Here is a 13,081-nt window from a genome sequence, read left to right as displayed (position 1 = left end):
CCATATGATGCCATTATCTACCATGGATTCCTCCAGCACCATGGTTTCTGCCAATTCAGATGATCCAATTAGCATTGCCCCTTGTACCACAGCCTAAACCAGCTGCAGAATCCTCTCTTGTTCTAGATCTTACTTAAAACTGGAAGTCTATCAAGTCATTTGATAAATTGGTCAGAGCAGTAATTTCAGTATGTCAGACCTTGGTCCAAGGTGTCTCTATCCTGACTCACTGTATTTCAGTCTGTCCAAAACCACCACAAATACCTTTACTGTACTCTGTCTACACTGCTGTTTGCATAGCTTCCTGTATCTGGTACCTGAGCTCCATGCATCCTCTATCAGAGTCTTGTCTGCTCACCCTGCATGCTTGCCCCTCATGGGGTTACCCTCCCCAGTACACCGAGTGTCTGGTGTGTCCTTCCCTGGGGATCCAGTGCCTGTAGCTAATCTACTTTACAGCCTACTTTGAGTTTGCTAAGCTACTACTGACCGATAGTTTTCCCAGACTTTTGACTAGAATACTGTCGTATTTCAACAATTCTGAGTTGACAGAGTCTCTGCATCCCTCTGCTACAAGGTACATGAAGTTGTGGCGGTAAGATAGGGTCACCACATCTAGAAAGAAGCCACCCAGACACAAGCTTCACTGTATCTACCGCCTCTTAAACCCAGATTTCAAAAAGTCCAAAATAAACTCTCAGACATTATTATCTCAAGCTCTAAGTACTTCTTTTATTTGTCCTATATATCTCACTCCTAAGAAACACAACAAATAGCACAGTAAATGATCATTCTCTTTAGAAGATTAATTTCAAAGAACCTGAAATTTTCAATTTTGAGTCAATTTTTCTGGATTTGGTGTGTCAACATTTTTTTTCTATTTGCAAGTTTGTTTTGTTTGTTTAGTTTTCTTTCCTTTCCTTCTCTCCCTTCCCCACCTTCCTCCTTTCTTCCTTCCTTCCTTCTTTCCTTCTTTTTATTCCTTCCTCGAAAACTATTTTTATTTGATATAACTGTACCTAAGTTTGCCATCAAAACAATAAAATATTTGTTAATGTGATTATCCCTGCCTCTTCCCCCTTTGCATTTCATAATGATGAGGGAAAAACACAAAGTCACTTCTTTTGGTCTACCTCGTGGGTAAGGCCCAATAAGATCCTTCTGAGTGGGATATGGTTCTACCCAAATTCCCAGAGGCCACCCAGTCATGTGGCTTTCTGTTTGGATGTGGTTGGAGGTAGTGTGTTTTTTTTTTTTTTTTCCCCAACCTGCTTGGAGTTTATCCCATATCAAAGTGTGATTAAGGCCAGGAAGGAGAGGATAGGACAGAAGGGAAACTGAGGGTGCCTTGAGATCCTTCTCTGTGGGCTCATCTTCTAAGGTTCCCAGGACAAATATTCCTCCCATAAGACAACTTTCTTAGAGGAATCAGGGGAAAATTGGGCAATTAACCCAAGTTTGATGAATATCTTTAATTGGAACTTATAAGTTCTACTCCCTATCCCCTGGGATTCTCTTCCTGGCTAGTTATACTCTCACATTCATAGAGCTGGGGATGGTAGACAGGAGGGAGAGTTTGGACTGTAGCTTTTCTTCTTGGTGCCTAAGGAATGTCTAGGATCATGGAAGCTGGTTTTTACGTCCCATAAAGAGAACCTCAAGAAACACCCACCAAACACTGGATCATACATGCAGGCAAGGTCAGTATTGGGAATGAAACAGGTATTTATTTTTTTCCCTCAACAACAGATGGGCTCATACATGCATATAGAAGAGGAAAAATCAGAAGGCAGACATTGGCACGGAGGAGAAGAAAGGGAGAGATAAACAAAAACAGAATAAGAGAGAGAATGAATGGAGAGACGTGGAGAGAGAAAAGAGTGGAGATATAGAGACAGAGACTGAGGATTGAGAGAAGAGGAAGGAGAAAATGAGAAATAAAAATAAAGAGAAGAGGTAAACAGAAAGACAGAATGAAAGAAAGAAGCAAAAGAGAGAAAAGTGGATGAAGAGGTAGGGACAGACATACGGGAGGAATTTCATCTGCCTCAGATCCTGACATAGAAAAGCAGATTTGAACAGCACAGAGTCAGGCATTCCAAACCTGTTTTGGCGTTTCAAACAGGAGTTTGGGGAAGACCTCCTAAACTCCCACAATGTCCCCTCCACTGGCTATAAAAAATATCCAGTTGCCACAATGAGGGATTTTTTTTTCCTCAATGACTAGCATTATTCCTGTCTGTTTTTCAGGACAACCCTCTAGTACAGGGCCTTACCCAGAGTCGGTTTCAAAGGTCCAGTTGTTGAATGAGTGCATGTGCTTTCTAAGGACAGATGTCTGTCCAGAGTGTCACTTATTTAGTCCCTGATGTCTGCCTGTGTAAGAATTGTCCAGATAAAAGTCATGGCCCCTGAAGCAATAGCAGGGCACCTGAAGTTGTAAAGAAGGATGAAGTGAGGTGGGGTCATCAAGGGGGGAAGGGGTAGGAGGCTGGGATCAGGGTAAGCAATGTCATTTTTTTACTTCCTGCTGAATACACAGTTACCCTGAAGGACTGGTCATTCAGCCCATCTCCAAACACAGTCTGGGACACAGGCACTGCATTCAGCTGTTGGGTGTCAGAATATAAGCTACTTCGGTGAGAACAAGCCTCTCTCGTGAGTTTTCTGTTCTGTTCCCCTTGGTAAATAGAGCCTGTCTCCCACTAGCCTGAATGGTAATTCCAGCAGAATGTTTTCCTCTGTGTTCAAGTATGTTCCGTGTTGCTGCTCCTGGTTTGCCATCTTGATTTTTGCCAGTAATTTCTATACTCAATTCCACATCTTCTTCCACAGTATCAACGTTCAGAGTCTGGCAAAGGAATTGATCTGAATCATTTTCTCCTGGATGTAAAAGAATGTAAGTTCCTCATGTCCCTCTCTGGGTAGATTTGCATTTTGTCTTTAATTGTATAAGGAAGAGAACCAATGTTGACTGAGTATTATGCAAGAAAATGTTCTGAGGGCTTTTCACATGTCATCTGATGTCATCTTTACAATAACCTCATGGGGCATAATTACATGTTGTTTAAAGGTCCTCATGTTTCTGAGAGTCTCAAAGGTTAAAAAACCTCTACAGAATGAGAATATCATAACCTAACTATGATTATGAGCCAAGCCTATCTTAATGCAAAACCTGTGGCTTTTTCTTCCATCTCACGCTGCCTCCAAAGTATGTGCAGGAAGAGAGAGAGTGACAGGGAACAGAAAGAATACATCACTCCGTGGCTAGCACTAGAAAAAGGAAGAGGTCTGGGCCTGACACTTTTAGCACTGTGTTTACTGACCCATCTCAGTATGTACATTAGGGCAAGGACACCTTCAAGGCATTGGGATGAAGTCTATGTAGTTATGTTTAAAAATCAGAAGATTTGAAACCTGCCACTGGTTTGCCTTCTTCTGCTGAATTTTTGCTTTGAGTAAGAGCCCTCTCTAACTCTCTCCTTTTCTTATCAAATGAAAAGACAATCTTGAGATTTTTTCTAGGACAGAGGTCTTCTTTCTGATTCGTGACAAATGTTTCTAATGAGACAGCAACCTCATTTGCCTACTTGTTAGGTAGGAATTAGCAATTACTCTGTTTTGTTGTATGCAGAGTGGAGCTGGGGAAGGGCATGTCCATTTTGTTGAGTATTCTTACCCAAATAACCAGAATATTTGGATATAGCTGAAGTCTTTAAAATATTGATGTATCAGTTTCCTGTTACTGCTCTAAAAAATTACCACAAACTTAGTGGCTTTAAAATAGTCCACAGATTTAATATTTCACAGTTCTGGAGGTCAGAAGTCTGAAATGGGTCTCACTGGGTTAAAACCAAATTGTTGGCATTCCTTCTGGAGGGTCTAAAGCAGAATTAGTTTTCTTGCCTTTTCCGTATTTTAGAGGCCACTGGATTCTTTGGTTCATGGCTACTCTTCTCCATCTTCTATGCCAACAGCATAACATCTTCAAATCTCTCTCTGACTCTGATTTAAGGTCTCATGAACACATCAGGCCAACCCAGATAATTCCTTATTTTGAGGTCATACGATTAGCACCCCTTAATTCTATCTGCAACCTTAATTCCCCCTTGTCATGTACCATAACATATTTACAGGTTCTGGAAATTAGGACGTGGACATCTGTGGGGGGTCATATTCTGCTTATCACAACAATCCAGAATTTCTTAGGAAACATCTGCTGAACTGAAACAAATAAAACTGTATGCATATGGATGACTGTTCTTCGAAGAATATGACACTATTCTTTGCATTCTTTTATTTGAAAAGGTTGCTCTCACCTGAAATTTAACAATAGATTTTGAAGCCAAATATTCTAATGGTTGCTGTGCCATGATGGATGATTTGGGATACTCACCACAGAAATTTCCTGGGGCAATAACTTGGCGGAAATGCTTTTTTCCACAGTTTAGTCTTCGGTGTCACAGGTGCAAGAGTTCTATTTTGTTGTCGAACCAAGAAATGCTGGTTTTATTAGCACTTGTTTCATCAATAATTTTTCTAGTTTCCTTATGTACCAACATACAAGGAAAAATGTGAGAAAAATGTTGTGTTTTCCGCTTTTCTGAAGTAAAACACATATCTTTTTAATATGACTGTAAAAATGATTATTTCAGAGGCCCTAGGGTTTTTAACAATTTTTTTTTTTATCCCCAATCGAGAGAAGAGCAGCATGAGGCCTGAGAACCAGAGCCGCGTGTCCCAGTTCCTCCTCCTGGGGCTCCCCATCCTGCCGGAGCAGCAGGGCGTGTTCTTCGCCCTGTTCCTGGGCATGTACCTGACCACGGTGCTGGGGAACCTGCTCATTGTCCTGCTCATCAGGCTGGACTCTCGCCTCCACACCCCCATGTACTTCTTCCTCAGCCACCTGGCCCTCACTGACGTCTCCTTCTCATCTGTCACTGTCCCCAAGATGTTGATGGACATGCAGACTAAGTACAGATCGATACCCTATGTGGGGTGCATTTCTCAGATGTATTTTTTCATATTTTTTACCGACCTGGACAGCTTCCTTATTACATCCATGGCATACGATCGGTATGTGGCCATATGCCACCCTCTCCATTACACCACCATCATGAGGGAAGAGCTGTGTGTCTTATCAGTGATTATATCCTGGTTCCTATCCTGTGCCAGCTCCCTCTCCCACACCCTTCTCCTGACCCGGCTGTCCTTCTGTGCAGCTAACACTGTCCCCCACTTCTTCTGTGACCTTGGTGCCCTGCTCAAGCTGTCCTGCTCAGACATCTTCCTGAATGAGTTAGTCATGTTCACAGTAGGGGTGGTGGTCATAACCCTGCCATTCATATGTATTCTGGTATCTTATGGTTACATTGGGTCCGCCATCCTGAGGGTCCCTTCTACCAAAGGGATCTGTAAAGCATTGTCCACATGTGGCTCTCATCTCTCTGTGGTGTCTTTGTATTATGGGGCAATATTTGGGCAATACCTTTTCCCAACATTAAGCCATTCCATTGACAAGGACATCATTGTGGCTCTCATGTACACTGTGGTCACACCCATGCTGAACCCTTTTATTTACAGCCTTAGGAACAGGGACATGAAAGAGGCCCTTGGGAAACTCCTCAGTAGAACGTTTTTCTCATAGTGACATCTGACCTTTTTAAAAATCAGAACCTCATTTTGGTTAACCTCATGTATTTGACTTTCCATTTGAATGTGTCTCTAAACCTTTTATGTTCTCAAGTCCTAAAACAAATGATGACATGTTAGATATACTTGGTAAGTATTTGTCAACCAGGATTTCATTCTCCTGTTAGCAGTGCTCTCCTTTATAAATAGCTTTTGACCAACAAATGTTAAATTAATTTTATTACATATTTCTGCAACTTGGGGGGATAGGCATAAATAACACAAATATACAGCTCAGTTATCCCTTATTTGAGGAGAATTTTTGGAGATTCATATTATTGACCCATATTCACAGGCTTTAACCCAACACAGAATCTACAAAATCAGCTATATTATTTCACTATTCTCTCTCATGCTGACTAAACAGGTTTTCTTTTTATTTCTTTGGATCTACTGAAATCAAAGAATTCAAACTTCTTGCCACTTAAATAAAAGAAAATGTATTATTCTCTGTCCATGGTGTCAAATGTTATAAGAACAGCTCTGAAGGTTGAGGGTCCTGTAGGAGATCAAGACTGCGCCAGGGACTACCCCTTTGCCAATGCTGTGTGGTTGATATTGCTCAGTCCTCATATTCAGTTCTTAATGAAAAAGTGCTTCATGCTGGCCTCATTTGAAATATAACCAAATTAGAGAGCCAACTCTCTGAAGGCATCATCGTTTTCCTACAAATGCCACTGCAGATTCAACACTGACTATCCTTCCTGGGCATCCTGCCTTCCCAAATGAAGAATGAAAAGTAAAGCTTCACAAACTTTACTGTGCATAAGAATTCCTGGGGAGCTTGTTAAAACACTGTTTCTGGGATCTACCATTACAAATGCTGATTCAGTAGTTCTGAGCTGGGACCCAAGAGTTTGCATTTCTGCCACGTGAAGCTGATGCTACAGAACTGTGAACTAAATCTTAGAAGTTGTGGAACGCACATTTATAACACCTTCCATAAATTGCGGTAGTAGGTGGGGTGAAGCCAGAGACAGCTTAAGTTATTTTAGTAATAGAGAAATCAGTAATTTGTGTTGATATTTTCATATTAATTCTGACTGCAGTAAATTTCTTTCTTCAATCTCTAACGTAAGACCAAACTATATGTTCAGTGAAAATAAAACCAAAACTTTGGGAAAAAATTACATCCCGTGTCCCTCTGTGGCTCCTTATTTTCATTAAGCCTTGTGGAATTTCAGTGTGACTTGTGACTTTGCTAATGTCACTCAAAATGCTCTGATTGTCCTTATGGATTGGGGGCATATTCACATGTGCCATAATAACTCTAAATAACGTATTTTTATACTTTTGAACTAACTGAAATGATTATTTCACACATGATGCACAATAAATTGTACCTTGGTTTGAAAGCACTAGATGATTTCAGAAAAGGTGTAAACCACAAAGGACACTTGAGTTCTCAGCAGGATATTGAACAATTTTATGTTAAACGATGTCATTTATTCCTAAAAAGCCTCATTTAATTTGCCGTGTTTCTTGACATAGCCCATAAGACAGCATGTGTCTTGAATCCAATCCGTATTATTGCTATGTTTACCCCAGTCTTTTGCCCTCTTTTTTTTTCTTGGCATCTGCCCTATGCAAAATGCAATATGCTTGCCGAATTTTGTACATAAATATAAGCCTAATTGGTAACGTAAGCAAGAGCTGGAATGACATTGGAGGCTATGTTGAGGCCTTAAACTAGAATCTGTTTGAGGTGTGAGGATAGAAATTCTTGTTCATTTTGAAGGAGTTTTATATTTGGTATATATGTGAAATATTTCTACAGCAAGTTTCCTCTGTTATTTATCTAATTTCATCCCATGACCTAGGGCTACAGGTGAGTGAAAACAATCTGGCGTTGTTGCCTCCTTTTCCACAGCGTTCAACCTGAACTTCCATTGTTCATGGATTTTCACAGGCATTTTCATCGTTGCATTCTTCTCTTTTCAAAAGAGCAAGCCACAGGCACTGAGGAACCGAAATAATAAAGCCCATTATAATGGATGCTTTTGGAAATAGTAAACTGTTTCAGACAAATGACAAAAGAGATGCTTTCAAAGCACTGTACAGTCTTTAATAAAGTTTCATAGTGAAACTTTGTATGAATTTAATAGAAGAGTGACTAAAAATTTAAAATTTGTGTGTATCGATATGCACATAAGTAGGAATGCAAATATGGTCACAATAAATTATTATAGAAAATGAAAGCTATAAAGTACTATAAAATAAATTCCATTTATGTAAACGTGTATGTTTATGAATAAAAGCCATTTCAGAAAGATAAAAAATAAATAATGGAAGGGTGAGTTACTTTGACTTTCTTCTTTATTGTTATGCCTATATTATTTGAATTTCCATCACGCTTAATTTTATAAGCAGCAAACCAAAAAAGAATTAACACTTGGGAGGAAAATCTCTATCCACATCTCAAACTAATACCTAACTAGGGGACACCTGTATCCGGCAGGGGAGGTCTGTCACCATCTCCTTTTGGGCTCACATTCACAAAGCATGAACCTTGACATTCTTCCTAAGTACACTGTTTCCTCAAAGTCTGCCCTAGGAGGCACTTGCCTCAGAATTACCTTGCTTCAGACTCATGAATGAATATCTCTGGATCTGCACCTTTAACAAGCTCCCAGGGTGATTCTGATGAACATCAAAGTTTAGGGACCACTGCCCTAGGGCATCTGTCCTGGAGGGAGTAAGAGGAAAACAGCAGTTAATGCATGTCTCTAACCACAAGCTTGGTGCCCTGTCCCCTTGAGTCCTCTCCCTGGTGGGTAGAGTAGAATCTTCACATCTCCATTTCTGAGGCTGGTGAATTGTGCAGTAAGCTCCAGGCTCATGTTGTTCCTCTTTGATGTCACTGAGAGGTTTAGGACCACAGAAGTTGTAGGCTAAATCTGGCCTCTGGGTTTCCTAGAGAAAAGCGGAGTAACCAGCCCATACTCCCAGGAGCTGTATAACTTGAGCATAAAGTTCAGAGCAGAACCGGGCATCCTTCATCAAAGCAGGTGTGTGTGTGTGTGTGTGTGTGTGTGTGTGTGTGTGTGTGTGTGTGTGTGTGTGTACAGGTGTTCAGCACTTCTCTGTGCTCCTGCTGATGTCATTTCTTATTCCTAGTTCATGAAAAAGGGATGCAGCAATCACAACTGGCCAGTTACTCTCCTGACTTTAACCCTGAGCCTTCGGGAAATGAGGAATTGAAACAGCTGGTTACATAAATTGGTGGGCACATCCACACATCCAGGCCAGGGGTCCCATCTTACCATTCACATTGTAGGCATCAGAAGTGTGCTTATTCAGTGCATGCAGTGTTTACCAGCCCTCTTTAATGTTTCTCTCCAAAGTCCCTGACCATTCCCTCCCCTTTAGATAGCACTACTACTTTGACCTGAAAGTATGTTAAAGGACACTTCTAGCTAGAGAGCTTTGGTTCCTTTCTTCCTTTATATAGCACCCATACTGCCGCCCCTTGTTAGAATCTGTTTGATGATTTCCTGCCTGTAATCCCTATGGTAGTCCCACACCTTCCTCCAAGGCATGGAATCTTGGGTCCAGGAGAGATCTACTACCACAAGTACTCTTTGCTGGGTTCCACTGAAGATAAGACACAGTTTCTTCTCAAGATCTTTGAGCTTTATATTTAATAGATGTCATCTCATACAGAAAACCTTCTATGGCTGAGGTATTTTACATAAATTATCTTATTTAATTCTTACTATAATTTAGGGATTATTACCCCAATTTCACGGAGGAAAATCTGAAGCTTCAAGAGGTAAAATACCTTGCCCAAAGACATATAGCTGGCAGATGATGGAGAGGTGATTTGAATCTCTTCTGTCTGACTCCAAAGTCTGCACCTGGCCTTCTACAGCACATAATCTCACTGTCAAGGAAATATCAGTTACCAGCAAGCAGTGGTCAGGGTATTATTGATCAGAAGTCTAGATGTCATGGAGGGAGAGTCTGCATATGATCTTTACATGGAACTTATGCAGAAAGAAAAAAAAAAAGGCATGCCTGAACTGAATCCAGGGGATTTGATTAAAACGCTAAATCCCGTAGACTGGATAAGTTAACAAGTTCAGGGAGGAATAACCTTATTTACGTAGCATGAGGGAAACCAGAGAGAATGGGAAAGAGGGAGAAGTTGAGATTGGTGGGACATCTGAGTCGTCATTCTCTAAGATGTGGATGTATTCTGCCCATAGGCCTAACTTCGTCTTTGCTTCTGTGGCATTTGCCTGCATCATAATCTCATGAGGAAGTGGCTTTGTGGCACCTGAACTCTGCTCGGTATCTGCCTTTGAGGGGAGTGGGCGTTCAGGAGGGAGAAGTAAAGTATTCTCATAAAATGGAGGGCGGGAAACTAATATTCATTGGTGTCAATTATCTGCAATCACTCTTTACAAATGTTATTAATATTCACAATATGCTCATGACTTAGGTTCATAGTCTTATCTTCAGTTTAGAGAAAACTGAGACTCAGACAAACTGGGTCACTTGCCCAGAACTTACAAATAAAAAGTTATGTTGCCAAGATTTGAATCTATATCTAATTACAATGTTTTTCTCAATACAGCCACACTGCCTTCTGCCACAGGGCTAAATTCTTAAGGTCACAGCCCCAAAGAGCTGTCCAAATGCTTGAGAGAGCAGAGACAGACTGAGAAACTGGCCCAGGCATTCTTGCCTGTCTTTTTTACTGGCCCATTCAGAACTCGGTTATGTGGGTTGCTTTTTGGTAAGTTTAAAAGGGAGGCTGGTACACTCATATGGGAAAGGAGTATACTCACCTCATCAGCTTAAAGTAGCAAAGGATTTTAAGCCTAACTTTAGCCTGTATAAAGCTCTTCTACATTTCCTTCCAATTAAGAACTACTATAACAAAATCCTAACATCTTGCATTTACTTACTATATGTAGGCACATGTAATAGGCATTTGGCATTTATTTTTGGCTTAAAATGAACTTTTTTATTAAGACACAGTAAGATCTTCAACACTTTTTCCTGGTTGCCTTGTAGGATTTGGTAACGTAGGCTTTAGAATGCTTAATGAGTAGATAGCGGCTGTTGGAGAAGGACACAGATTTTGTAATATACTTGGTACTGATGACCAGGGGGACCTGGATATATCTGGAACTTTGATGGAGCTGGTTAGTGGGTGCTGTAGTTCAAGATGCCAGGAGCCCAAATGAGGAAGCTTTTTTAGGGGAAGGGGCATATCACTGGTCCCTCTCTTTGCCTTCTCTTGATAAAAAGTCTTTCTGTTATGGGTTGTGGATTTTTGTGGTATCATGAGAGCTCCTTGAATCAGGAGGAGACTTGAGAATAATCTCAAAGAGACTGATAAACATGATTAGTGGTAATAAATATATAACTGCAGACAATATTTTCACTTTTTTATAGCAGTGATATTGTAATCAATGAATATGTCTCTTTTCTCAACAACTTTATATGTAAGGAAAAATTTAGCTATTTATTTTTGGATCCAGTCTCCTTTGCAGTATATGTTATTGACACTTACTCCTTATACTTATTTCTTAATGGATTTTGAAGTCACTTTTCAAAAGTTCAATATCTTATAGCTTGAAATCTCAAGACTATCCTAATGATTGTTTTTAAAAGTGTGGAGATAGAAGAGAAATTGGGAAGATTTTAACTTAATATCCCTCTGCTAAGACAGTGCAAGGCTTATCTTTACTGACCAGACACAGCAGCAAATAATGACTTGGTTTGTGTGGCCTCTGCCCTAGATGGTGAAAACTGCCAAAGGAGCTCGCTTCCCTTCTGTATCAAACTCTCTTTACTGCTGTCAAATTCTCTCATTTTACATGATAATACCATCCACTTTAAATGATTTAAAGGAATACAGCAATGCAGACAGACAGCGATTGGCACATTCATACAGAAGGGATCTCATTTTCATCTACCTGCTATAAATCAACATTTGTTTGTTTCTGCTTTTTTGAATGTCTGTCCATTCCCAACAGAGAGAAGAGCAGCATGAGGAGGGAGAACCAGAGCCGCGTGTCCCAGTTCCTCCTCCTGGGGCTCCCCATCCTGCCGGAGCAGCAGGGCGTGTTCTTCGCCCTGTTCCTGGGCATGTACCTGACCACGGTGCTGGGGAACCTGCTCATCACGCTGCTCATCAGGCTGGACTCTCGCCTCCACACCCCCATGTACTTCTTCCTCAGCCACCTGGCCCTCACTGACGTCTCCTTTTCATCTGTCACTGTCCCAAGGATGTTAATAAGCATGCAGAGTCAAGATCAATCCATCCCCCATGCAGGGTGCATAACACAGATGTATTTTTTCATATTTTTCACTGATCTGGACAATTTCCTTCTCACTTCAATGGCATATGACCGGTATGTAGCCATCTGTCATCCCCTCCAGTACACCACCATCATGAGACAGGGACTGTGTACCTTACTAGTAGTTGTGTCTTGGATCCTCTCTTGTACCAGTGCCTTGTCTCATACTCTCCTCCTGGCTCAACTGTCCTTTTGTGCTGACAACACTATCCCCCATTTCTTCTGTGACCTTGCTGCCCTACTCAAGCTCTCATGCTCAGACACCTCCCTCAATGAGCTGGTCATTTTCACAGTGGGAGTAGCAGTTATTACTCTACCATTAATATGCATCTTGATCTCCTATGGACGCATTGGGGCCACCATTCTGAAGGTTCCATCTACCAACGGGATCTGCAAAGCCTTATCCACCTGTGGCTCCCACCTGTCTGTCGTATCTCTGTACTATGGCACAATTATTGGACTATATTTTTTTCCCTCATCCAGCACCTCCCGTGACAAGAATGTAATTGCTTCTGTGATGTACACAGTGGTCACCCCATTGCTAAATCCCTTTATTTATAGCCTGAGGAACAGAGACATGAAGGGGGCCCTGGAAAGACTCTTCAACAGGGCAACAATCTAATCTCAATGACATCTGCTGTTCTCTATAATAAACACATGTATTCACACATCTCCAAATGCTAGATCCCTCATCTTGGACCCAGCATGGAATAAGTTCTCAGTAAATATTTGATTACTTGAATTGCATTCTTTTATAGTTATTCTCTCTTTTCTTTGCAACTACTTAGTATCAATTGTGAATTCTGAGTTGATATTATTGGTTATTGCTCTTACCTATTACATTCAAAATTTAGTCTCATCTCTTATTTCCTGGACATTTATTAGTTCTTACACATTGTTGGAAGATGTTGGCTAACAGGGATCCCATGGCATAGAAAGGTGGCAGAACTGGGAATTTGTAAAGTGTCTCTTTTCCTTTCCTCACTTCGCATTCAGTGCTCTTATCAATTTTTTGTTGGTGGTGGTGATGACAGCAGGTCAGGCAGAGAAGCTGTACAGCACCCTCCATGCTCCAG

General features: G+C 41.0%; 2 protein-coding genes across 2 annotated transcripts in view; both read left to right on the top strand.

Moving 5' to 3' along the window:
* LOC134365491 (olfactory receptor 1J2) overlaps positions 1 to 5,647 on the top strand; it is a 110,785-nt gene extending 105,138 nt beyond the window's left edge. The window contains exon 2 of the mRNA XM_063081616.1: positions 4,711 to 5,647. Coding sequence (XP_062937686.1) covers positions 4,711 to 5,647 — 937 coding nt within the window. The remainder of the gene's footprint in view (positions 1 to 4,710) is intronic.
* Positions 5,648 to 11,694: 6,047 nt separating this feature from the next.
* On the top strand, positions 11,695 to 12,627 carry LOC134365493 (olfactory receptor 1J4). Its single transcript, XM_063081619.1, has one exon. It carries the CDS (start codon positions 11,695 to 11,697, stop codon positions 12,625 to 12,627), a length of 933 nt encoding a protein of 310 aa, XP_062937689.1.
* The last annotated feature ends 454 nt before the right edge of the window (positions 12,628 to 13,081 follow it).

The sequence above is a fragment of the Cynocephalus volans genome, chromosome 17, assembly GCF_027409185.1.
Source record: "Cynocephalus volans isolate mCynVol1 chromosome 17, mCynVol1.pri, whole genome shotgun sequence".
NCBI classification, from domain to species: Eukaryota; Metazoa; Chordata; class Mammalia; order Dermoptera; family Cynocephalidae; genus Cynocephalus; species Cynocephalus volans.
Note: the sequence above shows the minus strand (reverse complement) of the source record. Positions and strands in the feature narration are given on the sequence as shown.